The sequence below is a fragment of the Parambassis ranga genome, chromosome 14 (genome assembly GCF_900634625.1).
Source record: "Parambassis ranga chromosome 14, fParRan2.1, whole genome shotgun sequence".
Lineage (NCBI taxonomy): Eukaryota > Metazoa > Chordata > Actinopteri > Ambassidae > Parambassis > Parambassis ranga.
In genome coordinates, this window is record NC_041034.1 from 15,201,876 (window position 1) to 15,229,617 (window position 27,742).

General features: G+C 40.8%; 2 protein-coding genes across 2 annotated transcripts; one reads left to right on the top strand and one right to left on the bottom strand.

Annotated features, from left to right (window-relative positions):
• Positions 1 to 5,318: 5,318 nt before the first annotated feature.
• LOC114446347 (endonuclease domain-containing 1 protein) lies at positions 5,319 to 6,431 on the bottom strand. Its single transcript, XM_028421895.1, has 2 exons — positions 6,134 to 6,431; positions 5,319 to 5,927 (listed from the first exon to the last, which is right to left on the bottom strand). Exons 1-2 carry the CDS (start codon positions 6,425 to 6,427, stop codon positions 5,319 to 5,321), a joined length of 903 nt encoding a protein of 300 aa, XP_028277696.1. The 5' UTR covers positions 6,428 to 6,431.
• Positions 6,432 to 10,096: 3,665 nt separating this feature from the next.
• Positions 10,097 to 27,742, top strand: LOC114446584 (uncharacterized). The gene is made up of 21 exons (XM_028422238.1): positions 10,097 to 10,177; positions 14,158 to 14,214; positions 14,535 to 14,658; positions 15,894 to 15,950; positions 16,110 to 16,329; positions 16,459 to 16,704; positions 16,825 to 16,980; positions 17,065 to 17,343; positions 17,463 to 19,915; positions 19,993 to 20,119; positions 20,659 to 20,764; positions 21,424 to 21,629; positions 21,788 to 21,912; positions 21,996 to 22,064; positions 22,154 to 22,302; positions 22,402 to 22,516; positions 22,599 to 22,786; positions 22,924 to 23,065; positions 23,148 to 23,274; positions 23,353 to 23,523; positions 24,764 to 27,742. Exons 3-21 carry the CDS (start codon positions 14,540 to 14,542, stop codon positions 24,785 to 24,787), a joined length of 5,079 nt encoding a protein of 1,692 aa, XP_028278039.1. The 5' UTR covers positions 10,097 to 10,177; positions 14,158 to 14,214; positions 14,535 to 14,539; the 3' UTR covers positions 24,788 to 27,742.

Here is a 27,742-nt window from a genome sequence, read left to right on the forward strand (position 1 = left end):
TGTTTCTCTTTATCTTTTGCACAGTCACTGTCTCTCAAGCTCACCTGAAGATAGCACTTTTTACAAAAAAAAACAGATGACTACATGAATAGTCTAAATAAGGTTTTTGTCTGTGACTGACATTAACCACATGCTTCAAGTGTTTGAAGACTGCCTGACGGTTATCTTTTTTTTTGTTTCATGATTCCTGCTTCTGCAAAAGTGGGATTAAAGGATGAGATATATTTATGGTCAAAAAAAAAAAGGTGGGAGAGCCTTGCGTTTCACATCTTTCGCACAATTTGAACACAGAGACGGGTCACACACACTCTTGGACAAAAAAAAAAAAGAAAAAGAATTCCCAGTGACATTAGGACAACACTGGACAACAACGCCACCACTGTGGTGATGGCGAATTAACTCGTCAACGGTATGATCTGTCAATGCACAGAGGATGCATTCTATAAAAAAAAAAGCAGACATTACTCACACACCATACACCACAAACAAAAAGGCAAGGTCCTACCTGTCCTGTTTCTCCTGTCTGCTGTGAGGATGAGGACACTTCCGGAGCCAGACTGCCATCCCTCACGCTGGACCTGGAGCGAGCTGCGAGGACAAAAGAAACAACATTAAAACAACAAACTGTACATTTTTTAAGTGTAAGAGAACAAACTGGAAATTTGTAAATATTATGTTTGTCGTTTGGTTTGAGTGAATTGGCCGGATCTTTTATTTGTTGACAGCAGGTGCAAGTTTAGAAGACTTCAGTGATTTTTTTAAGCACTCATGCGTACAGTATGTTTTCTTTATTTCCTTGATCTCAAGGGTTAAAATCCCAATAGGATTATGGGGCACATGAGTACATCTGTCAACATATATGAATGATAAAAAAAAAAGTCACAGCATGGTTGAGGTCACCATAAACATGAGAAGGAATGCTTACAGCTCAGGTTAGCCTAGATATTGTGATACAATGATGTTCTTCTTACTGCATATATGGTTGTCTAAAGCATACCGTACTCACCTGGCACTATCCCATCAATGATAGAGGCAGCTTTTGATTGAAATGAGTCTTTTCATTGGCTAAAAAACAAAGAACAGCTGCAGAGAAGGAGAAGAGACAAGTGGGAAGAGGAGGGGAGGCGAGGAGGGAAACAACTGATCAGGTGGATGTTTCACATGTGCTCAAAGTAAACCACAAATCAAGGAATTTATACTTGTGATGCTGTTGGGTTTTTTATTGTTAGTGTCTCACATTGTCTTGAGCATTATCATACAGTACAACCAGGAGGCTGAGAAATCCTCTGTACTTTGATTACTCTTGATGGTTGCTATATTTTTAAATTCTATCTGCACATTCTGTTTATGGGTTCATTGACTCAGCTGTTTGATGTGAGATTCAGTTGCCCATGTTTCCAAAAGCAGCATTACATTTTTTTTTATTATTTTTGAAACAAGGGTTTGGACCAGCCAACAGACAATGGAAGCACACTCACCAAGTTTACATGTTTACACTACAGTTTTGATGTTGGCTTAAGGTTAAAGTGGGGGGAGAGAGGGAGAAAAAAAAAACGCAGATCCAAATATTCTTCTTCTAACATTTAATGGTAAAGTGAAGGCTTGCACCTGTTTGTCTGTTTCATTTAGTCTTGATTCAGTAACCTGCTTGAGGCTCAAGATACTGTGAGAGAGCATAATGATCAGAAGGGGTTGAAAGAATTAAAGTTAATATTTCTATTTCAAATAGAGGCTATTACACACTGTATGTTGTGTATCTGAACTGGAAAACATTAAAAGACATTCTTAAACAAATGATTTCCTATTATTTGTATTACACAACAGGTATGTCCTGTAGGACACAGGTTGGCCACTGGGGGGCAGAAGAAGGCCCAAAAAGAAGCCAGACGGCACCTGTAGCTGTAAGCTAACTAATAATCAGGACGATGTCGTCGAGATAGTAAATTTAGCTTTACTTTCCAAAAAAAGGCCTCTGGCTGAATGTAAGTCGTATATTTATGTACGTTTTTAATATTGTCGTTTTGTGTAAATGCACGGTTTTTGTGAGTTATCTGTGTGATAAACTGTCCTCCACCTAGCTCGTTAGCTAGCTAGCTAGCTTAGTTGCTAACTTTGTTGTTTGGTGGAGTTTGTTTATAGCAAAAACAACTGCAGATGTAAAAAATTTAGACAATGGAGAAAGTTAAGCTGATAGAGCTAACAAGGTGTGTTAGGTGTGTTTTAAACACTCTATGACTAGCCATACAGCGATAACTGCGACAGTGACCTACACAGTACTGAGCGGCGCTGTTTCCGGCTTTTTTTTTCTTTTTCTTTTTCTTTTTTTTTTTTTTTACAGATGTTACACATTTAATTTTCTTTCTAGTCTCTCTATGACCCCAGACCCATGGCCTCCACCCTGCTGGCCTCGCCTGACTGACTGCTAAAGTGTCACATCCTCACCTGGTGCCCAAACTGGCTCCTCTCACTGAACAACAGCAGGTATATTAAGAGCGTTTTTCTGAAATAGAGGAAGCTCATTTTAGCCGCTTATATTCACAATCTTGTTCTATTGAGCATTGCCCATAGGTCAGGGCCACCGAGGTGCCGGTCTTTAGGGGATTCTTGCTTTATGGCTCAGCTTCTTCTTGCTACAGCCCATTGCAGAAGCACACACGTCTCATGGTCCCTTGTGAGGGGAAGTGATGTTGAGAGGAGGGGCTGTATGGTCCTGATGCCATAAAGGTGCAAAGCAGAGGTCAGTGCAGTGTTTCGGGCAGGAGAGGGCACAGCAGGGCTGATTTGGATTTTGTAATATTAAAATATGTTAAATTTGAAAACAGGTTTTAAACAGTGTGGCTGAGCAAACCAGCAATCATAACATACTGCATATAGGCAGACTGTGTAATGATGATTTTCACAGTCCCAGTCCAAGCTTTGTTTTTCTTCTTGTTTTGCTTCATGAAGAGCTTTTTTTGTTATTTTGCTCCATTGTGGGGGCACCTTAGATGGCACTGCAGCACTTTTAGTCCTCTGGGAATGTTTGGTATTGTATAGGATGTCACTTTCTCTATACTGCTGTGCCTCTCCACTGGTGCCCATTTATCTTATCTCTATACCTGACAGAGCTTGTACTTTAGACTTATTTTGCTGTAATGGCATTTGCTTTAAATAGATAACTAGATGATGTTTTTCCCTAATTACATATAATCTTAATAGTTGGATTGATTAAATGGCAGGCGTACTTGCCTAGCATCAGCCTGAGAAAACATTTATACACAACGATAGGCGGTGAAAGCTCACAGTTGAGTCTGATATCGGACCCTTTAGCTTAGCAAGTAATGAAACGATAAAACAACAATTGGTTTCTGACTTGGTTAAAAAAGGTTTGTGTGCTGCTTTGGCTCTGTCAAGCTTGTGACTTGTGTCGACCACATGAACAAACAGAATGCAGGACAGAGCTACAGGATCTGAGCTGTGGAGGTGGCTGATGGTTTATTTGGTTTCAGTCAATTCCATGTATTCAGAGGGAAGACAAATATTTGTCCAGCACACACGGGCAAGTAAAAACATTGCATGTTGTAGGCTTGTTCTTGTGCTCATCACAGAGCAATACTGGCTTCGGTGATATCCTGATCATCAAGTAAAAGTTACAATAATGTAAAAAAAAAAAGTCATTTCTGTTTAGCTGCAAATGCCTCCATACTCTCTGCCAGTCTACAGTAAATGCAGCTCACTTGCAGCAGAGTAGTTGGCTGTAGCCATTACATTAAATTACATAGAAAGCTTCACAACCTATGCTCTGATTGCCTTTCCCATAATTCATGTACAAACAGTTTTCATTTCGAAGCCTAAAATAACTTGGCAGTACGTTTTATGAGGGGACCCATCCTCTGATCTGTGTTTGTTCAGCTGTTGTACACAGTAAATTATTATTACAGCAAATATACTGATGCACTGGTTCTGTTGGAGCATTTCTGCTAACGACCTTAACATTTAAGCTCCGGTGTGGACATAATGGAGCTGCAGATACATTTATTCCTGCGCTATCTAACTATTTTTAGACTGCATTGCTCTTCCTGCAGCGATCATTAAGTCAATTACACATTTAGCACTATAAATAATGCAGGTGGACAGGGCAGGAAAACAATATAGATAGATTATTTTAATATTTGAGGATTTCCTTTAAAAATATGTAGTGTAGTACAGTTTGCAGTAGTTTCTAACAGGTTTATGGTACATCCATTTTTATTACTTTTTATACTTCTTATCTGAAATAGCAAATCCTTATTCTTGGTTCAGAATAACTGCATTGAGTTATTGCTGCAATAAAATTCAGGTTATTAGAGTGTGCTAGGTATAATAAGATTCATCCTGAATAGATACCACAGTTGTTCAGATGACTGATGCACATTGTAATGTCATAGCGCTTTTCTTTTGTGCTCAACGCAATTACCTCTGCAGAGAAATGATACTGGATGTTGGCTTCAGTATCTTTCCTCCACTAGGTGGCAGAGTGAAACTGTTCATAAGAAGCAGGACTGCAGGATCACAAAATGACTGCTGCTACTTAATAGTGTAAAGTTAACCTTCTGTTAAAAACCTGCTTTAAAAAGCCCTTTGCAAATATATGGTAGATGCCTTTGCCATCACATAAAATTAATTCACTCAGGTATCATTTTTGTTTGATTAGATGTTTCAGCATTTTCTCAAATCTTGTTCTGTTTAAAAGGAAGTGCGACTATCTGAATTTCTATGATATACAAATGTTTTTTATTACTTGTTGATTGACTAAATGATTCAAGACACTAGCACCCATTATGCAGCAATAAAAGTCACATTCATTCAAATTTTGCAACTGGCTAAACATTGAAACTATAATTATTAGAAGCTATGTCTCATGTCCACACAGCTTTTTTATTGACATTTTTAAGAAGAAAATGACTGGAGGAGGTGTCTGTTTTAGGTGTTTTTGTTTCCGTAAGTATAAAACTTTTCTTCATTTACTGCAAAGATGACGCTCAGTATTTTGCATACAAATGCTTTCATATAAATAACAAACACAATGCAGGCAAGTAAATTAGAATATTTTATTAAATGAACCAATTCCCAAAGTATTCCAAGTAATATTATCCCAAAGAACTCCAGTTCTACTGTAAAATATAGGGAAAGACCACAGAGAACAGCATCTGGACAATATTTTTGGAAAAGTTAGTTTAGCATTGTCAGCTATTTTCTTTTTAATTAGATAATTTTATCAGGGTTTTGCCAAACAAGCATAAATATGTTATATTATTGATGACAGAAAATTCACACAAAAGGTGAAACTGAAAGCGCTTTCAGATGGTGTGCTGCAGGTAAAGAGGAAGGGGTGAGGGAGAGATGCAGTTGTCATAGAAAAGCTGCAGGTTCTGATCCACATCCATGTTGTTTTTTAGAAAGATTTCAAGCTCTTGCACAGACATCTCATGAACACGGTTTCCATCTTTGGAATTTTTGGCCAGAGCTGCGTAAGTTGGGAAGCGAATGCGCACATCGTGGGGCGCGTTGCGGTCATATTCGGTGCAGCAGTATGCAGACCACACGTCTTCAGGGATGGCCACGCGGTCCTGGTTGTTGCGACGGATCATGTTACCCCTGGTGGTCACACCAGTGACAATGTAGGCAGTGCCGCGGCAAAAGTTGTTGAGGCGGATTCGAATCTGCTCCTCATACTCACGCCAAGGCCCGATGTTGAATTCCCGTATCTCTGGGACCACGTTGGTCAGTGTGTAAGTGGCAGCACGGTCGTGTGGGGTGGACTGGTGCTGGTCTGGGTTCAGGTGACCTCTTTCATAAAGAACTACATCAGAATAGTCATTCAGCACTGCCTGGCTGTCCTCGAACTTCATATGCAGGTAACCTGTGGGGAAGGGCATCATGTTTCCATTTCCATCGATTTCTGCCAGCTACAGAGACACAAAGGAAAACCCAGAGTATTGTTTTTAAACACCAACAATGCAACACGATAAAAAATATCAATATCATCTTCCAGGCCTTCTGCATGGTGCAAACATGTCATATATCTTGGCTTCTTTCAGCTTTATTTCAGTGTGAATTACTTTAGAAAAAATTAGAGAATAAATGAATGTAATAACCAGTGAAAGAGTCTGACCTGTGGTTCATACATCCATGGGTAGTCCACGCGTCTGTCACCCTCTGTTTTCTTGAAAGTGTAAGCTGAGTAAACAGGGATTCTCTTCTGAGGGTCGTATAGGGTCACATACCGAGGTTTGTCCGCATAGCGTTGGCAGATCTTCTTCAGCTTGGTATCGATGAACCCTCGGGGTGGAGTTCCCATATACAGTGAGTCCTTGCACCTCTCTACATGATTAAAATCTAGAACAACTGTTGCTGATGTAAAAAAATTGATTATAAGAGCAAAAACTAAAGTCCTAAATATGATCATGGTCAAAACGTCTCCTCAGTCTGCTCAGTGTGTCAAACTGCACCTTCTGTGAAACAATGACAGAGAATGTAATGCAGTTATAATTTAAATGTCACATAGCAGATATGCAAAGTGAGGAGTGTGTGACTAAAAGACAGGCCTCCTAACATGTGTGGGCGTTAATGTGCAGGTTGTTGCAGCGTGGCTCATCTTGAATAATTTGATACAGTCAAACAGCCATTTAAGCTAGTATATCCATATTGGATGTTATTATAGTACTGTTATACTTTACCTGCTTGCAATGTTCCAGTTATATTATATATGACTACAATTTGTGACTTGAGTATTTTTTATAGTTTGGAATTTTTATCTTATTTTATTCACTTGCTATTTTACCTTACCTTGTGTTATATTTTTAACCTGCTATGTTTTTCAAATTTAGTTTCGCTGAGTGTTGATGTGAGGATGAAATACAGTACTTTAGGATGTCATAATCAGGAATGTGCTGCCAGTGTAATTGTAAAATGCAAAACTCACTAATCTGTCTGAGTGATGAACAGAAGGCCCACAGTGACCAGTGTGGTTCGGAGATACTATTCCACTCAGTGTGAATAGTATGGTGGATAAGCCAGTAAGCAAAGGAGAGATAAAGCAAAAAATTTAACTACGTAGTGACAAAGAGTGTATTTTAAAGGCAAGGTCAGTGCATTAATACACACTCATGTTTCCTGATGTTATGAAGCATGATACAGATGAATATTAAGTAACAACATAAACCAGTAGAAATAACTCAGCGAATGAAGTAACTTCATTTGCACTGAAGTAAAGTATTTCCTACCAAATGGCTCACTGTTCTGCCAAAATGGGTTCTTGACCTAATTTGGCTGCTCACTGTGTACAGAGCAATTATTCCATCTGAAACCATCTTCCTGAGTGTTTTTTTCTCCCCAGCGTTTCATAACTCTTTTGGAGTGTTAAATTACAAGTTCTCCATTTTTCTCATTATACTCATTACCCAACAATATCTGATGATCGAGTTGAGCATTTTTTCTGGCACTGGACTCACCCTACTCTGCAACTTGCAGTGTTGGGAACAGTGGCTAAATGTTGATCTCAATATATATATATATATATATGATACATCTGCGCTTCCTAGGCAATGTAAAAATAGTAGCTGTACATAAGCATCAGGTGTGATAACTATACTATTTGTAATAGGTATGTATGAATAGCTTATAATAGCTTAAGTTATTGATTGATTAATATTGCTGAAAGTGATGAACAGTCTTTAGAAATGTGTAGATAAAAACTTAATGTGTGGTTAAAATGACATCTATGCCTATCTAATTACAAAAACATGTAAAAAATATTTAAGAAATGCACATAAAATGTGCTGCAGTATCAATGGCTGGAGCTGTCCTATACTGCCCTCTGCTAAAGTCTGCCTTATGTAAATGGAGGCTGTCAGATTAGCTGGAGCTACAATCTTTCACTGCCCTAATAAGTCAGTTTGAGTGACTGAGTGTTGTTATTCATCGAGGAGCCAGCTTGCCTCTCCGATCTAATCTTGAGTTATGACAATCATAACTTATGTAGCTGGGGCTGATGATGCAGTTATGTGAACAGACATTTTTCAGCTGTCAGCATTTTTACCAATTATAATTATAAATTTACACAAAGTAAAAACCCAGCTTAGCTGCCCTCTGCTGCTAGTTTTACTGCTGTTGCACTTAACGATAGCCTGTTATTTGCCTTCTTGTCAAGATAGTCCATGCAAGAGAATGTTTTTTTACATAATGGTCATCACTAAAGAGGAGAGATGAGGAGTAATGAGTACAGGACACTCATATTATTAATGTATAATATAGGGGGACAACAGTGGCGTTGTGGTATAGCAGGGTTGTCTAGTAAAGGTTGGTGGTTCGATCCCAACTCCTCCCTAGTCACTGTTGTGTGTTCTTGGGCAAGACACGCGCCTTGCTAGTCATTGTATGACACTGCTTGGCAGCAGCCGTAAGGAATTTCCCTCTGGGATTAATACAGTATCTAAAATTAAAAAAAATTAAAAAATATAATGCATTATGAAAATCACTGTGTTCTTAAAAATACATGTGACCAAATTTACTTTGTGGGTATCACATTGTACCTGACAGAAGATGCACACAGTATACCATGCATGCAGTGTTATACATCGTCCACATGGTGCCAGTGTAGAACTTGTTTGCTGCTTGCTACCACTTCCTGCTCATGCAGGCTTAAGTTTGTCACAGTATAACATGGATTGTGAATTAGTCTTAGTTGTATTTGTGTTCAGTGGAATGAGCTCCACATGTAAACTCTTCTTTAATTGAGTCATTAGGCCACAGGTTAATACATAATACATTAGGACAATCTTTCCATAAATTCATATTAATATAATATTAATAATTGCCTCTGAATGGCTCAAAGGCCACACTGCAGAACACTGTATCTTTACTGTACCAGTTGATCCCTAGCATGGAAGCTTTAAGGATTTGATCCCCCAGCACATAACAGATGCTTCCTTTTACATGTAAACTACGAGGACAGATTGTAGGCCTTCTCTGAGCCACCAGGGGGCATAATTTAGCAGATTATACTGGCCTATCAAGCTGTACCTACTTAGTTCTGCACCAAAGCTTGCTGATTGGTCCGAATACCCACATGTGGTTGAGTCCTGACCAATGGAGTTTGTGCTGATCAGGGGCTGTTGCTAAGGCATTTTAGGGGTAGAAAAAAAGTCAGCTGCCACCATTTCACTCTTACACTCGTCTGGCTCCTCATCAGCTCTTCCTCTGTCTCCACCGCTCACTGCATGAGCTCTCAGAGCCAAAGCCTCTGCATGCTTTTTATTGGCCAGTGATTGGTGAAATGAGCAGAGGGGGTGAATGGTTGTTTTGCATTGTGAGCCACAAAGACTATTAGACCCTCCCTCACGAAGCAAGAGCTGTAAGCCCCACCTCCCCCCAGTTATCCTGTCACTTGACATTTGAGCTCAGCCAGCACTGGCAGCCCCTCTGTCACCATTTCACTGCCCCACTTCATCCAAAAACACACCAGAGTGTTCAGATACACCAAGAGCTGCACAAATGGGAGAAACCTGTCCACCGTTTATACATGATATTCGGTTTTGTGTTGATATTCTCTTTTCTATCTTTAAGTCATTAAACATTATTTTTTCATTTGTAAAAAAAAGTAACAAGATAGTGAAATTATTATGTGTATCTATCTTTTTAGTAAGTAAAACAAGTCTCTACATGCAGTGATACTCGACACAAATATGTCTGTATCAGCTCCCAAAGATTCTTTTACAGCTGTGGGGAGATTTAAAATATCTCCTCTACTGTACTGGCTGTGTTCCAGCACACACACACACACAGACATGTACTGTATACACACACACTGAGGAAGAGAAATAAAGAAGCCCTCTTTATTTCTTTCTGTCTGCTGTTTGACCCTCCCCCTGCCTCCTCTTGTTCGCTGCAAAATATAATAGATAAGAGAATTCTTGTTTCTCATTGGCCCCTGCCTTGTGATTGGCAGCTTGTCAGCCCGCCCTGTCGGTCTCTGCACGTGGATCGGTCTGCTATGAGAGCCCGAGCATCAGAGAGTGGAGTGGAAACAGGAAGAGCTGGAGAGGGGAAGAAAGGAGACAGAGGAGAGGATCGGGTGAGACAAGGTGGCGAGGAGTGAAAGGGAGGAAAAGGGGAGCAGAGGGGCGTGTGGACCAAAGAGGACCAACACAAAAAAGAGGTAAAGCAAGACTACAGCAAAATGATTTGCTATAATGGCTGAATAGAAATATACTGCATGCACTGAACGCATATGTGTGTGTTGTTTGTATTCTTTTTGGTGTTCCACTTGTTCATTTTTATGCATGTATTTTCTCTTCAGTTGTTTATGAATGATCTGTCTTGGATGAACATGCTGCAGTGTGTGTCTGCAGACTGACTGCTGCACATTCATGCATGAAGCTCTCACACACACACATACACACTAATGCACACATGCAATGCTCACGTGCAGACACAGCGAGAGCAAGAGCACAAATGGGAAATGATGAATGTAGTGAGGAAGAAGTGTTGCAGTCTCACTTGTGTTGTGGTTAGATTTATGCTTTGTGGAAAATTTAACTGTTGAATATCTGTTTGTGTGTGTGTGTGTGTGTGTGTGTGTGTGTGCGGTGTAGAGTAGTAAGAAGCTACAGTGTGACCAAGTGGCATAATTAACCTTCATTTAAAGTAATGCCTGAAGTGTGTCACTCACTGTACCGCACTTGGCTCCACCGAAAGTTAAGTTTAGTTTGATAAGCACGTTTTACACGAATGCATGCAGCAGTTTTAATATTATAGGTGGCTCATATTTAATACATTTGCATACAATTCACACATATATTTATATATAACTAGACTCATGAAATGACATTTCAGGTTACTGCTACTAATTTACAGCATGAACCCAGTGAATTCTTTCAGTTGATATGATTGTTAGTCTAGGCAACCACCTGGATGTGCATTTCTAGGTTACCATTCCCCACTCAGCGCAGCTGTCTGACGTGCACGTACACACATACACACATGCATCCAGTGTTTTCAAACCTGTTAAACTGCCTTATTGTCTTTGTTCACAACAAGCAGTACATTTTGTATTGTTTGCCAAAGACACCCCTCTTTCTTGTTCTTGACCTTGCCTTGGTACATTCCAGCACCCCTCAGAGGGCTGTGCTTTATGGAGCATACACCGGGAGAAGCTGCTATTATAGAAAGGGAGAAAGGGGATAGAGCAGAGGGAAGCGGGGCTGCAGGGATGTTATTTTTAGAAATGTGATTGATATTCGGCTCGTACTGTATGTTCTTTCTCTGTAATTGTGATGCTATTTCAGGGCCTTGTCCAGTAAAATTATACACATGTATGTGTTAAGGATGGGTTGCCTGTCCATCTTGTGTCTATCTGTACATTGTTACCTCTCCATTCCCCTCCATCTGTTCACCCCAAGTCTCTGCTTCTTGTGTTAGCTAGCTTAGGAGTCACCAGAGACAGGCCGGTTCTGTTGCAGCCCATCCTTCCTTTTATGGTATAGGAGCAGCATCTCTCCTACATGCACACACACATGCAGAGATAATGCCACACAAGAAATGCACATCTGCAGTGGTACAGTGCAGCTGATACAGTTTTTTTATTCAGAGCTGCTTTTATTCAACACTGCAGACATTGGAAATGTGGATGTATACATTAAATCCTATGGACCGTCTCCACCCCCACCCCACTCTCTCAGTGCCAAAATCACACACAAATGCAAACACTCCCCTCCTTGCTTGGGGCCTTCCTCCTAGCTCTGGACTAAATGATATCATCGGTTGCCAGGGATACAAGGACACAGCGTGCAGAGAAAAGGGAGGGTGAGGCATAGGCAAAGCCATACACATAGCCTGAAAGAGAAAGCAGGAGGCTGGGATATTGGATATCAGGAGAGAAAGAGCCTTGTTGAAGCAAGTAGTGAAGATAGCAAAGGCTATAGGGCAGGGCCATGAGGAGGAAAAGAAGAGAAAAGAATCCTCCAAGCTTGTCAAAGGTTGCTGGCCTATGTTTCCTCTCTATCCCTTCCTACATCTCATTTCACTCTTTCTTTGTCTAGAGAGAGTCAGATTTGCAGCGTGCAGATGTTGTAGGAAGTAAGAGACAAGAATAGAAAGAAAGTGAATGGCAGTTAAACCTGTGGGCTGGAGGAGAGATCCTGGCCTTAAAACAATAAAATCTTCCTGTCTTGTACATCTGTGCACCAACTGGCCATGGTATTTCCTCAGTTCTACTATGTGTGTCTGTGTGTGTTTTTGCCAGCTAGCAGAGGGTGAGCATGTCTATTTAAAGAGATCTGAGACAGCACGGGTCTGCTGTATTTCTATTCCTGACTGACAGCTTCATCAAAATTGGACCAGAAAGTCTGTCTGCCCCTTTCCTCTTAGTACTCTTTGCAAGGTAAGATTAGTTACAGGGGAGCACACACATTCACACATAGTCTCTGAATAAGGTCTCGAATAAATGTCTGCATTGGACACTTACCATTTTGATTAACGTGGTGCTATGTTGCTATGCTATGTTGTGAGAAGGACCAGGGATGCAGGCTGTGCAGACAGTTGGCTATATGTGCACAAATATTTTGCAGTTTACGTATCAGGAACAAAACTGCTTAAGAGTAAAGCACTTATTTATAAAACTGCAGTTTAGTATAATACTTTGACATACTGCACTATTTGCATTCTGTCTTTAAGGTTATGTCAGTGTGAAAGAAAGAGTTTACCCAAAAGCAACGCTGTGACATCATTTGGCCTCCAAGCTAAGATCCAGATGTCTTGAATTAACCCTGCACACATGGGTTTAATACTTGAAGCACAGAGCCATTGTTGTATAGAGCTAAATGTAAGCTGCTGTTGACTGACAGACACCCCCTCCCCCCAACAGCTAATGCACATGAATGTTATAACAACAATGTATAACACAACAGGTAGGTAAGTCTCAAAATAATGAACATACCCGCACAAGGGCCCTAGTAAAGAAACTTTTAATGCTGCATTAATGATGGTAAAATGTGGTATCTAAAGCAGCATATTTCAGACATATCTGCTATACAGCTCCATGCAGCAACTGATGGCATACAGTGCTGTATTGTAAGCAGTATAACATCATATGCATAAAGTCCTGTTGTGTACCCCTGTTGCTCTAAAAATACATGAACGTGTGTCTAAAAAAGCCTAAAGCCACAGCAGAAAGAACTGTCTGGCTTCAGTTGCTCTAGCAACTGGTTGGAAATGGACTCTCATAGAGGCTCCTTACTTTTACTTTGCTCATTCAGCACACACAGTAAGGTTAAGATAGCACAGCTGCAACAGCCTCACTACAAACAAGCCTGTGGAAAAAATGTGTAGTACCACTAGCGAAGTGGTAAAATGTTGCACAGTGGTTCTTCATACGTATGTATGTATAAATAACTGTGGGAGATGAATGCATATAGAAGTGCAAATTCTCACTAGTACAGTGCAATGCTAGTATGCAAGGTTAGAAATGCCAGTGTGTTAAATATGTAGAGACAAATAAGACAATTTGGTTTAGACAGGAAAAAGCTTTATATATATATATATGTAAATTAAAATTTTGCAGAAACACAACCCGCCACTACTGGTACAGGTATACAGTGATGGTTCAGTACATACTTGGATTTATAAATCATCTGAACAAGCCCCTGGATGAGACTGGGTGTGCATAATGGTCTCTTGAGCTGAGCCACATCTACCACCACTTCAGTCAGTAATTTATGAACTGATACTGTATCTTAAAAAGGAGAATGGGAGCAAACCTACATGAGTCCGCCATAATTTTCTGTTCTTAAGGGGAGGGATGCCATGGTCTTTGGTCTTTTTAAACTGCAGATGCCATTTTTTCTCTGGATGGCCACTGGCTGTGGTGTCTGCTGGGTAGCAGTGGTTAGAGAGAGGCAGAGTGCACAATGCAGCTCTGGCTGACTGATGATATGACTGCTGAACAGATACAGTGCAGCTGAAAATACAGCAGGAGGGATGAGGAATCTACTGGAGACACACAAAGTGACAGTGTGGTGATGATCAGTCATCCATACGAACAAGCTTATTTTATATTAATCCTCAACAAATGCAACCATTGTGTTGGCCTGTTTCTCTGTTTAACAGAATCTATCACCCTGCTGTGTGTTTTGTCCACAGATTGCTTTTTGCTCTCAGGTGTGAAGTGGAGGGCCTCCCAAACACAGATCAAGAGTGGTAAGCACAAAAACATTTGTACTTTGCACAAATGCAAACACTATACACATGTGCACCAGTCCAGGCTATTTTATTACTGTTCATAAAGGTGATTGGTGCATTAAAGGTTTACAGTAATTAGCTAATAAACCTATGGTACAGGGATGAAGCTAGGAAAGTTTACCTTTATAAATAATTGCAAATTTAAGCAACTGTATGATTTAGAGAGATAGATGTTGTTTCGATGAGTTGAGTTAATGCTAGCACTTTGTATGTTATTCCATTAATCAGCTTCTTCTGATTAGACAATGAATGTTGCGTATTCATCGTCTGTGTTCCAGGCTGCATGTATCACCCAGCAGAGCTCTATTCTGGCCGCAACACATGGGACTCCTATCCAGCTGGAGGACCTAACCGAGGACAATGGGCTCCTGCAAACAACCGCCCCTGGAGCCACACACAAAGGTCAGCAGCACAACACACAAAATGATATACTCCTTCTGCCCTTTAACCTTTTCTTAGTCAAAAAGACAGTTTTCCATTAACAGAGGGCACACATATGATCTTGGATCATGCAGTGGATGTAGACTGTTCTGTGCTGTAGTATTTCTCATTCGGTGCTCATTGTGCTGATATAAACACATGCCATGAACGTCAGCCAAAACTCCCACTACAGCAACCTTCATTATCAAAGGGGAGATTGTTGGCTGCAACAGTTAAGAAAGCAGACATAAATACAGCACTGCTGCAAAGATTTTAAACTCAGTGGGAGCTGATAGTTGAACAACTTGAGACTTGGACTTCCTCAACGAGGTTCAGTCCAGCAGGTGGCACCTCAGCTTTTGTTGTCTGGTTGTTGATTGAAGATAAGCACCACTTTATGAGGGGGACTGATTAACTGAAACTCTGGTGAGAATATTAATGAAATGCTGTTATTTCAGCTGCAGCTGTGAGAATTAACCCATCTGCAGTTTAAACAAGCAGGACTGAATGAAACTGTAACATCTTCAGCTGACAGAAGCCCCAGTATAAATATTCAGTTGCAGCAGTTGAAGCACTGCTGAATTTAACTGCAACAGTTTGTCTTTGACTTTGGCTCAGAACCAACGACAAACAACTACAACCCTCATTGTGGGACATAAACACTTTTAAATACTTTATTGAGCAAACGTGTCACAGTGAAATGTGTCTGATAACAACATTATTCCAACAAGGCTGATTTAGTCCAACTTCACTGTGCATGAGGAAAGTGAGGAAAACTAACAAACATATGTAATAATATTGCTGATATGCAGTTTCCTTAAGTTCTGCTGGGTCACTGATAACTCTCCTTCAGTGGCTGAAAGGATCCTTGCTGAAGATCACTTTGTAGCTTTATTGCTGCAGATGTGGATGTGTTTCTTATAAAAATGTCATAGATCATCAGAACTACTATTAAGCAAGTAACATGTCATTTATGAGTATACAATGTCACTTTTAGCAGTGAGGTATATTCTTCATTACGACATTTAGGGGGAAAAGGAGACATTTGAAAAGGGAAAAATTATGGCAGGTTCAGTCAATGAAGAAAATGAAGTTGGTTTGGTTTCGACACAACTTCCAGCCACTGGCAAATATCCCTGGATTTGCGATATTTCCGCATGAACTGTGCTGTACTCTTGGCCCAATATAGAGTTTTTGTGTATCTTCCATTCCAGCAGATGCCAAGGAGGGCGCAATCAATCACATAACCCACTCACTAGTCGTCTTTATAATAGGTGAGTAAAATAGTACATATTTACAGTTACAGTATTCATTGCAAATGTTGTTGAGCAACACCAAACACCTGATGCCATTATTAGAATGAACATTAATTTATTGTAATGTTTAATGTCATAACTGTGTTCCTTATTAGCAACCTGATACTTGTTTTTTAGGGGGGAAAGAACAGTCAGTCATGTTCAGGACAAGAATATCGCAATGGGGCATCGACAGCTGCTAAGAATTTGGGATGGTAAAGAGCAGCCGTTTGAGTCCCAGAACTGGCATCACAATTCCACACGCTCATTCCACAACCGAGCTGGCACTAACAGCGGTTATCCGACGGGACCAGGAGAGCGCTACACAGACTGGGACAACAGTGTCAGCAACTCTTTGGTGAGACTCGCTCATTTGGAACACTAATATTTTCAAAGGTCATTATATCATAATTAAATCTGAAAGTGTCTTAGCATTCTTAGCATTTGATGTTTTTAACATAACTCTCTCTTCTCTCTCTCTGTTAAGCATGGGGTTCCTCGCTTGCATCGCAACAACAGGGAACTCCAGTCCCCACCAGAAAGATGGGCCCCCTCAGACTGCCGCAGGAGCTTCCCAGGCAGGATGATAAACAACAGACCTGGACCCTGGAAGCGACCAGCCATTCACCAAAGGCGAGAGCAACTGCACCAGCACAGTCCACCCCCACAGCACCCTTTATCCTCCAGGGATGAGTGTCCAATCAAGAGAAGGAGGGACTCAGGCCCGGATCAGGTGATTATGTTCTGCAAACTTTGAATTTATCAATCTGTAAATGCGTTTTTTTTATTGTTGTGCAACAGCACCACCTATTGACAGGTGTAGTACGACTGATGGTCTCCTTTCTGTGTTCAGTCATCTCATCCTGGTTCAAGGCATTTACAATTAGTTGCCCATGCCCCATCACCACCTCGCCACCACCGCTGCAATCAAGAAGACTGGAAACATCTTAATGACAGGGCAGGTCCTTGCCACCACTCTGACCACAGGACCTCAACACCACAGCAACAGGTAGTGTAGGCTGTGTATTCAGTTAATTATGGTTTCTAAAAACTGTCAAAAACATCACTGCTTTTCCTTTATTGGACTTTGCAGGAAACCTCTAAACTGCGAGCTGGAGGACATGGCTTTAGTCATCTACCAAGCCCAAACCAGAGCTGCGGCAACAGGCTACCACATCATGGAAGCAGAGGGAAGGTGGACCGGAAAATCTCGTCTTCACCAGCAGACCACACCCGTGTGCCTTACAGCCACCAAAATCATCATTACCACCATCAGCGGCACACAGGCCACCCTAGAGCCCCACAGCACAATGTCCAGCTACGCGCTCTGGAGGAGAAGGATTCACGGAGCCATCACCACAAACCAAGCACAGTAAGAAATAAACTTTTATAATTTGAAGATAAGATTTTTTTATGTTATTTTTTTTATTAAACATTATTATATTATCCCCTTAAAAAAAAGTCCAAAGAGATAAATCTTTAAATCTGCAGGAAACTCATCACAGAGGAACTTCAAGGGATCCGGTCCTCTCCAAGACACCTGCTGTAGAATCTCCCTCCTATCCATCTGTCCTCTGCAGTCCTAAAGATGGAGGTTGTACTTCCAGCAGTCCAGTTGCTCCTTCCAGTCCCTCTTTACACACAGCAGCCAGTGGCAGAAAAGATCCATCTATCAAACTCCATGAAAGCCCCAATGACTCCCTAAGACTTACCATTTCTCCCAAACTACACTCTGGTTCAAAATGCAGGTTTTCAGACATTAAACACAGAAAGACCTCACAGCCCCACTCATCACGACAGTCCCCTCATGGCAGGCCGAGAGCTGAGAAGGAGCTAGAAGAAAACAAAAAATCTGAGTACATACAAAAAGATAAGCTGGTGAAAAAAGAGAGAAAAGGTGGAGTTCAAAAGACAAAGTGTGAGGACAGAAAAAGGCGGAAGAAGAAAGAGGAAAAAAGGTTAGGAGAAAAGAAAGGGAAAAGAGATAAGACAGTTAAAAAGGACAGAAAATTAGGCTTGCAAACTAAAGTCACACAAATAGAAAAGTTTCCTTCCATTTCTACTTCTTCCAACTTAGAAGACGTCAAAACTACTTTTACCCCAAAAAGTCAAGGCCATTCACTACCAAAAAACAAGCACAGGAAGAGGAGTGAAAAAGGAGAGAGGACATCACAACAGATGTCATCAAAATCACACCACAAAATGCCCAAAAAGAACCACAACACCCCAAAACACCCTGTTAAGGCACCTCTCTCCAAAAACACCAGCCCTAAGAAGCCCACCATCAACCCATCCCAATCAAAAGACGGACCAAATACAAACGCTAATGACACACTCCATTCCCTCTTATTTAAAGCCTTAGCCCCTCTCAGTACAGCATGCTCTGTTAGCTTTGAACAGCCTGTCCATGGTAAAGAATGTGGGCAGGGTGGAGTTCTCAGTGCCCCAGACCTTCAGCCTGTGGCTGTGCTGGGAAATCTGAGAGAAATTGGAGACAATATTGCCAACACTCCTCCCGTTCTCAGCTGGCAGGGCTCCCCAGTATCAGTGGGAGAGGATGAGGAGGAGCTGGAAAAGGGAGTGATAAGTAGACCTGTCCTTCAGCCCAGCCCTACTCAGTGCTTCTCACCTTCTGCTCTAGACAGTGAAAGTAATGATGACATTATTAAGAGACCTTGTGAAAGTACTCTGGGGGATTTTTCTCACAGTGGTGTGTCTGATCTCTGTGATCAACCGTGTACAACCAAACAAGTTGCTGAGGAAGAAAAAGAAGAGGAGGAAACATCTGAGTCTCTTCTTCATGAGCTCCATCACCACAACACAGGTTTGGATGATGTCTTCAAGAGCCTGGCCACTTTCCTCGGAGGTCAGAGGGTAACGTGTCGAGGCGGTCCGTTCGGCAGGCCTCCTACTAGTGCCACAAAAGGGGTGAAGTACTCTTCTTCTCTTGCGTTAGGGCCAGACATCCAGTCAAATCAGGATTTCTCCCTCGAATCCCCCCCTGCAGCAACGTCTGAACCTGGTAATCAATCACCAACTCACACTACCTCAGACACACTTTTAAAATCCCCCAGTTTGACAGATGTGACTGAGCCTTTCACAGATTCTCCAGGGCAGGAAAAGCAGCAAGAAATTGAGAATGACAAAAAAGTGAAACACGAGGGCATGGAGACAGAGATCCTCCCAGAGAAAATGGAGTCATCTCTTTTGGATGAATCACTGAGTGCAGAGCTGAGACTGACCACAACACATACAACCTCTTACACCAGCCTCATTACTGTCTCTACAATGGAAGAGAGAGGAACTGAACACACAGGTACAGACAGAAAGAGAAGACACAAGACAAAGGATGGGAGCGGAGAGGGAGAAATCAAGACTAAGATAAAGACAGAGGAAAGCAAAGTTGTGTGTTCTAAAAATAAATCAAATACATTAAAGGATTTGAAAGAGCGGGATGTTCCATCCTCTGTGCCAGTCATGTCCAGAAACTCACCCAGACCTCTCAAAGATAGTACGAAGGGCCAGATTCCTCAGGAAAATCAACCTCCACATGGCAAAGACATTGAGGCAGAAAAAATGGACGCTGATGTAAAGACAGAAAAAGAGAAGCAAGAAGAGATCAATAAGCTAGAAAATAAGGCAACATCAGCAGCTGGAAATTCGGATACCAGCACCTCAAACTCAGAGTCAGCTCTAACAATCAGTGCATCCAGATCAGGGGCTCAAACACCAGCAAGTAAACCTCGCTGCTCATTAGCTCCAGTGGACCCTTTGAAACTGAAAGCATTGTCCATGGGCTTGTCAAAAGAGCTGAGGATCCTCTTGATTAAAATGGAGAGTGACGGAAGGCAAACATTCAACATATCAGAGCTGGAGGAGCAGAGAATACCACTTTCCAAGATCAGCATCAACAACACGGCCACTGAAGTGATCAGAGCATGCAAGTGGGTACTGACAAAGATGCTGCTAGTCTGTGCTTCATTCACATCTGGTAATGACTTTAATTGATCTGTTATTTCAGGGGGATAAAAATTAAAGGAAAATTCAAGGAGTCATACTTGCTTCCCACCCTCTCTGTTAAACCGGCCTTGTCCGTTGAGACACCAATTCCTCGGGAAAAGCTGAACCCTCCCACACCAAGCATCTATGTGAGTGCACACAAAGTATTCAGTCAAACTCAACATAAAATTATCATCAGGTGCAGGAGCTTAGAATCACAGTTCTAAAGCAGGAATGTGGAGTCTCACCTAATTAAGTCAATGCACAGCACTCATCCAGTCTAAACTATTAGATGAATTTAACCAGACCCACATAGTTACCACTGTGTTAGCTGATTCACTGACTAGTTCATAAGTGTATAAACAACTTGACAAGTTGGTGTGATGGCCCCTCAGAAATTTTATGACGCCAAATGTAAATTTGAACATACAGTGTTTTGATTTGTGAATAAATGGTAAGTGTAGTTGTAGCATTGTAAAATGTTAATATAACATCAGGATTGTCATGATGACGTTTCCCGTAGGCACCACTGTGCCAAACATATAATCATCAACTCTTGAACTCTGTTTTTAGACCTCTTATCCTCACTTATTTACAACCCACTGTCAGTATTTTTGTTTGCCTTCATGACACATTTATCATTTTGCTGTGTTGAGTTATTCATAAATGCATTATGCTGTTTCGGCAGTTGGAGAGCAAGAGGGACGCTTTCTCACCTGTTCTGCTTCAGTTCTGTACCGATCCCAAAAATGCTGTTACAGTCATCAGAGGCCTTGCTGGATCTCTGCGCCTTAGTAAGTTTATACACCGCACAGTTTATTTATTCAAATGGAAACCCATCCATTCCACTTCCCCTTTATTCTAAATGAGATTAATAATATACCATTAATTAAAGCTTTTAACCGTAACTATTTTGTGAAAAATATCATGCAAGCAGCAGGAAAAGGGAAAGAAGCATATATTATTCACATACAACTATAGCTTATTATAAAAGTGGGCTATTTGAAAATGAAATTTGTATATTTGTATAATATCCTACATTCCCTTACACAAACACAGTGAGAGGGCTGCGAGGAAAATTCCACAAACTAGGCAAAAAGTGAGAAAAAGTTAACAAAAGAGAAGTGCTGTGTCATGAAACTAAAAAATAAAAAAAATAAGGCAGCACTCGGTGTCACATTTTCGGTGTCAGTCATATCACTCTTCAACTTCCACATTTGAGTGCAGATCATGTAGGCTGACATAATTGTCATAATCTTGGCAACTGGAAAGCAGTTCACTGATGAAGGATTGTTGCTTTTAAAGCATTTACATATTTCAGTATGTTTGTTTACAGAGATATATTATTTGTTTTTAAACACCTTTTGAGTTTTTTCAAATTCCAAATGAGTTTGTGGATTTGTATTTGTCTAATATATACCCTTGGTCTCTGCTGTCTTTTTTCCTATGTAAGATCTTGGTCTGTTCTCCACCAAGTCTCTAGTGGAGGCCAATTCAGACCATGCAGTGGAAGTGAGGACACAGGTTCAGCAGCCTGCTGATGAGAACTGGGATTTAAGCGGCTCGTCGCAGACGTGGCCCTGTGAAAGCAGCCGATCACACACCACCATTGCCAAATATGCCCAGTACCAGGCCTCCAGCTTCCAGGAGAGCCTGCAGGTAGACATTTTCTCTCATATCACACACATTTTAAAGTGTGTATGTTGCTTTTATCAATCTGGTCTAAGGAAATCCCAGTCGCCAAGACTTAAAATGTTAACTATCTGATGATGCGATTGTTCTTAGCTGTCAGCTAAGCTCATGTAGATGTGTTATAGGAGGAGAAGGAGAGTGAAAATGAGGAGGAAGAAGAGCAGACCTCAGATCCATCACCCAACATAAAAGCCAGTCTGACGTTCGCCAACAGTAAAGGCCACCCTGTTCACTCCACCAGCACGACTAGGTCAGCACAAAAATCATGATTTGTTTGTGTGAAAAAAATCAGTTTTACTGTATAAACAACAGGTGTGATTTTTTTTCCTATAGCCCAGAACAAAAAATTGTTGGAAAGGTCATCAAATTTGGGACCAACATCGATCTGTCTGACCCTAAAAGGTGAGATTATGTTTCTGAATTCCACCAACTTGAGGTGAACTCACTGAAGGTGCCTCACAGTTTCACATTACCTGCTTCTTTTTTACCAGGTGGAAGCCCCAGCTGCAGGAGTTGCTGAAGCTGCCAGCTTTCATGAGAGTGGAATCCAACAACAACATGCTCAGTCAAGTCGGCCACACCATCCTCGGCATGAACACTGTCCAGCTCTACATGAAGGTTCCAGGCAGCCGCACGCCAGGTCAGTGTGTTCGATTTTGTAGCTGGCGATGCTCAGAAGTGGGAGCATGTCTGTTTTAGTGTTTCACATGAAACAGTTTTGGAATATTTTTCTCACCAGGTCATCAAGAGAACAACAATTTCTCTTCAGTCAACATCAATATCGGCCCTGGTGACTGTGAGTGGTTTGCTGTCCATGAGAACTACTGGGAAGCTATCAACACATTCTGTGAGAAGTGAGTGAAGAGTGAGCATCTTTAAAGACGTTTGTACCAATGAGCTATCTGTGTAAACTAAGCTGCAAATTGCCTCCCACAGGCATGGAGTAGACTACCTTACGGGGTCCTGGTGGCCTGTCCTGGAAGACCTCTACAGCTCCAACATCCCAGTGTACCGTTTCATTCAGAGGCCGGGAGATCTGGTGTGGATCAATGCAGGGACTGTGCACTGGGTCCAAGCAGTGGGCTGGTGCAACAACATCGCCTGGAATGTGGGACCACTCAACTGTAAGTAACAACAAAGACCCAAAAAGACCCACGTCAGTAGAGTAAATTTGATTGACATTGTTGTTCTTTGTCTCAAATTACAAACTAAATATGCTGTTAACTGTGCCACGCCACTTTTGGTGTTTTCATTCTCCCAGCGTACCAGTATCAGCTCGCCCTGGAGCGCTTCGAGTGGAACAAAGTGAAGAAGGTTAAGTCAATTGTTCCCATGATCCATGTTTCCTGGAACGTGGCACGTACCATCAAGATCACCGATCAGGATACCTTCAAGATGATCAAGTAAGACATCTATCTGCACCAATCTGTGTTTGAGTGAGTGTTCGTTTAATTCTTTCACTGTCTGCTCCCCTGTCTCTCTCAGACACTGCCTGTTGCAGTCCATCAAGCACATCCAGATTCTGAGAGACCAGCTGGTGGCTGCAGGGAAAAAAATCTGTTACCAGAGCCGTGTGAAGGACGAGCCAGCCTACTACTGCAACGAATGTGATGTGAGTCCCTCCTCGTTCTCTCCTGTTGTAGATCCATTTTAATGCCAGATGACTGCAGGACTAACTGTGTTTGTGCAGGTGGAGGTGTTTAACCTGCTCTTCGTGACAAGTGAGAACAGCAGTAAGAAGACCTACGTGGTGCACTGTGAGGATTGTGCCCGGGCTAAGACCCCATCACTGGCAGGAGTGGTGGTGCTGGAACAGTATCGAATAGAGGAGCTAATGAGAATTTTTGACAGTTTTGTGCTAGTGAGTATCATTTTTTAACCTATTACAATCACTTAAGAGGCACAGTTCACAGTTCTTCTTAGACAGGAAACAACACACTTACTTTCTCAGATCATATTTTAGTCTTCAAAGCAACTTCCCTATTGTGAGACAAAGAAAGGGTTTCTTAATCCTAATCTTAATAGCAACACAATATAAAAGGAGAATGTGTTTACATTACTTCTTTTTAGTTGGACCTGCTCAGATTTTCTAGGTTAAGAATAAGTTAAGTTATGATAAGACACTTGCTTCCTGTTTATATGGCTTTTTACCATAGTTACAGTGGTAAAACAAACTTATTATTGCCTGAGTTTCAGCAACAAACAAAAAACACTGTGAAAGAATTTTCTAAACAGCCTTTCTTTTCAATTGCACCATGAATTGCAGTGTCCTTCGTAAGACGTGTTTTTCTCTCCCCTCATTTCCTGTCATCTGCCAGACTTGTTAAAAGCCCTTATGTTCCGCTCTGAGACCGTCTCTGCTCAGTACAGGGAAATAATAATATGACATTCAGAAGGCACTGCTAATTGTCCACTGTTTACATTTCTCATGGCACATCTCAGGCAAAACTACCTGAATATTGAGAATATAAAAAAATACACTTTTCTCTGGGAAAAGGTCAGTTATTATAGAAATATGTGTCCTGTCTAGGCAACAAGGTTGAATGCTTGATGTAGTGTCTGCAGCAAAATCTGCTACAGACATTCACTGCATGATTTATATTTTAACATCTGCCTTTAAAGGTGATCCACAGTCATTCCACATTAGCACAAACACTTATCATTGTCCTGCATCTAAAAGAAAATACTTTCAACCCACACACACAATAGTATCTTAAATAATCCATCACCAGCATATCTGGTTGACACAACTCAGCAACATGTACTCTTGTATTTTTTTAGTGTAATTCCTCTGGCAAAAAAACAAACTACAGTTAAGGACAAATTACACAAATATCTCCTTTTGTTGATTTTTTTTAGGTGGTCAATATCTTTTTTTTCTTTGAGAAAGAATAATTGTGTAATGAAAAGCTGATATTGTAATATTGTTAGCACAACCAGTCTCAAACACGGTTCAAAAGAATGAATAAACAAAGACTTCAAATAATCAAATAATCATGACTGCCTCTGAAAATATGACTAAATATTTGTGTTTGCTGCATGCTTTGTGTTAGGACATTGTGCTCAGCTCTGTCTCTTCCTCTTCTTTTCCCCTCCTTCAGACTCCATCACCTTTCTCAAAGTGACGACTCCTCGACGGTGTCTTTCAGCCATAACCAAAACTCTAACGGCAGCACAAACGTTGTCTTCAAGGCAAGATTGTTCCTGCAAACACTTTCTCAATCAGCCAACCACGTTTACTCAGTATTGTTTACATCACACAATAAGGTATGGATACTCAGCCAGTCCAACAATAGCTCACTGTCTTCCCCACACAAGCTGCTGATTGGACGTGTGTTTGAAATAGAATGACTAGACTGGTACTTCTCATGAAAAGTATTTCAGATGAAAAAGAAAAAAAAACACAATGTGAGCACTGCTAGCACTGAAAATCAGGTTATATATGTTCAACGGACACTGCTGTGATTCAAAAGCATCAAGTAGCCAGTTCTGTGTATTGATTCAGGTACTTTTATGCAAATTCAGTAGAACTTTTTTACACCAATCTAGTTATTCTACATGTCCACGAATTTGCTGTGATTCTATTGTACCAGCAGGGGAATCGCTTCACAGGAGAAGTAGCTGATTGTCACATTTGGCATCATATTGGTTCCTGTTTTTGTTTGGTATTCAGGTAAACGCTGACATTTGTAATTCCTGTCTGTAATCTCTTTGAGGTGCTATTCCAATCTTATTTATTCTCGTTAGATACTTTAAAAAAAAAATGTTTTACCAGCCTAGAAGTACACCACATTGGCCTTGTGAACTGTATTTAGAGCAGAGGTAATTAGAAGACACAAATAAGGTTTTACGTGTTTAAAAAAACAAAAAAATTAGTTTCTCTAAAATACGGGTTTACTAGAGGACTAATATAGTTTCATCCTTAGATAGGAATTAAGTGCGTCTTTGCTTTTTCACAAGTCCAGCTAAAAATGGCGGTTGCTGTGGTTTCTATAATACACTGAGGAAACAGACATGGTGTCCTTTTTTATTTTTGAAATGGGAAAACAGTTCCAGTTTTATACCTCTTTTGTTTCTAGACAGAGAAAATAAAGAATTGTAAATTGTGAATGAATTTATTGGATACACAGTGGTGTGCACACACAGAGAGAGAGAGAGACAGGGAGGGGGTAGTCACTACTGATGTTTGTTTCAGTGAAGTGCCCACAATGTCCAAAGAGACAATACAATCATGATCTTATAATGCAAAAACAGCAAGAAATCTGCAGGGCACCTCTCTGTTGCCATTTTTCCTCCAAACATCCGTCCTGATGAGGTTCAGCTGCACGCACTGCCACATAGTCTATTTACAGATTAACATGATGAAGAGCACATGAACTCAAATGTCACAAAAAAGGCCCAGGTGTCATTTTATAAATTTATGACATTAACTGTCCCTCTCTTCATAAAAAAAAATTGCATTCACCTTTTATTTATTTGTAATGACGACAATTAGTTGCAGCTCCACAGGACTCTTTTAGGTTGATACAGATTTGTGTAAATATATGCAGAAGGGAGAGGATGTCTGGTTGTTAGTCTGAGTACCACCTTTGAGCTTTGTTGCATGAAAGCAAAAACAAACGTCTGTGCTGTGAGCAATAGAGCCAGATCACCTGACATACCCTGTCTGCAGGCAAACCAGCAGGTAGAATAAGAAAGCTGTCCAAGTGGTTTAAAACCGGTACAATTATCCAGTCATAGATGTCTCCTGTCAGCTCAAACACCGAGCTGCACCCTGATCTGCTGTCTACACTAGAAGTCTCACTCCCTGACATGACATCATCATGTGATATGGCCAAATTAATATCACCATATCAACTAGGAGCAATTCATCAAATACACTACAAACAAAACAATTTAGTCATTTCCCCAAAGTCTGTGTTTTTTTTTGTTTTTTTTTATAAAGTGTGACATTGTACTGTAAAACTCGGTGCTTTCAAACTCTGTAATAGCGACACTGTTTCTATGTTACCTCACATGTCGTTCTCCACTGCAGCTAAGTTGCATCAGCGTAGCTCCTCTTGGTGACTCACTGCACTGTATTGAACAGGCATGGGCCTGTTCTGGAATTCAGACAGCAGGTCAGCGTCACTGCTGTTAACAAGCATTTCAGTCAAATCAAAAGCGTGTGTCCGATCGCAGCTCTGCCCTCATTAGTCTGTGCACACCATGTCATGTACATACTGTATCTGTTTGAAGGTTTAATAGAAGACTTATGTAGTTTTTTTTCTCAATCAGAAATCTAATTTGTATATGGTAAAAAAAAATTGCCCACCTCACTTTTTTTTATTGCTACTATATTATAACACGCCCTTAATAAAATATCCCGTTTCACTCTACTTTAAAATACTGCAATGGGAGTTTCCTCCCACTTTTATACCTCTTTTTGTTGTCAGTTTCTGTTTTTTGAATTACAGAGAAAATTGTAAATTGTGACATTATTTATACTGTAAATTGTTGTTTTTCTTATATATTTATTGCATATCAAAGGATACTTCACTTGATAAGGGGCTACAAGGTATTTAAAAAAAATGTAGTATGATCACAATATGTGGACAGGGGAAGTGCAATCAGGGGGGCGGTGTAATTTTCATGGTGCTAGACCCCTCCTTGCCTCAGTGCCCCCTCATTAAACAGCATATAACGATGTATGAACATAAGGCAGTGGTACATTTTACACCAACCGTTTTGGGTGCTTAGAACCATTTCACCACAGTTTACTGGTAACAGAAATGGAATGATGTCTTTGTACTGTATCTAACAGATAATAAATACCAGATCTTTTGTAACCTTTTTTTTCCATTGTATGAAATTCATAATCTCGTGAGGCATTAGTGGTTTTATGATGAGCATTAGCAGTAGTTGTAATTCTTGACACTTTTGCAGAGACTTTTAGGGATGTGACTTTTGATGGCGTCGAGGTTTTTTTGTGTCTTGTCCTCATTATTAGTATCATTTGAGGATGTAATAATGCCCCCCCCTCTTGTTTGATTTATGCTGCACTTATTGTTTCAAAAAGAACTCACATAGAAGAAAAACCT

Coding starts and splice junctions, on each gene's coding strand:
- LOC114446347 (XM_028421895.1), bottom strand. CDS start 6,427: ATGATCATATTTAGGACTTTAGTTTTTGCTCTTATAATCAATTTTTTT. Junction 5,928..6,133: donor CATGGATGTATGAACCACAG/GTCAGACTCTTT, acceptor GTGTCTCTGTAG/CTGGCAGAAATCGATGGAAA.
- LOC114446584 (XM_028422238.1), top strand. CDS start 14,540: ATGTATCACCCAGCAGAGCTCTATTCTGGCCGCAACACATGGGACTCC. Junction 21,913..21,995: donor CACTCCACCAGCACGACTAG/GTCAGCACAAAA, acceptor TTTTTCCTATAG/CCCAGAACAAAAAATTGTTG. Junction 22,065..22,153: donor GATCTGTCTGACCCTAAAAG/GTGAGATTATGT, acceptor CTTTTTTACCAG/GTGGAAGCCCCAGCTGCAGG.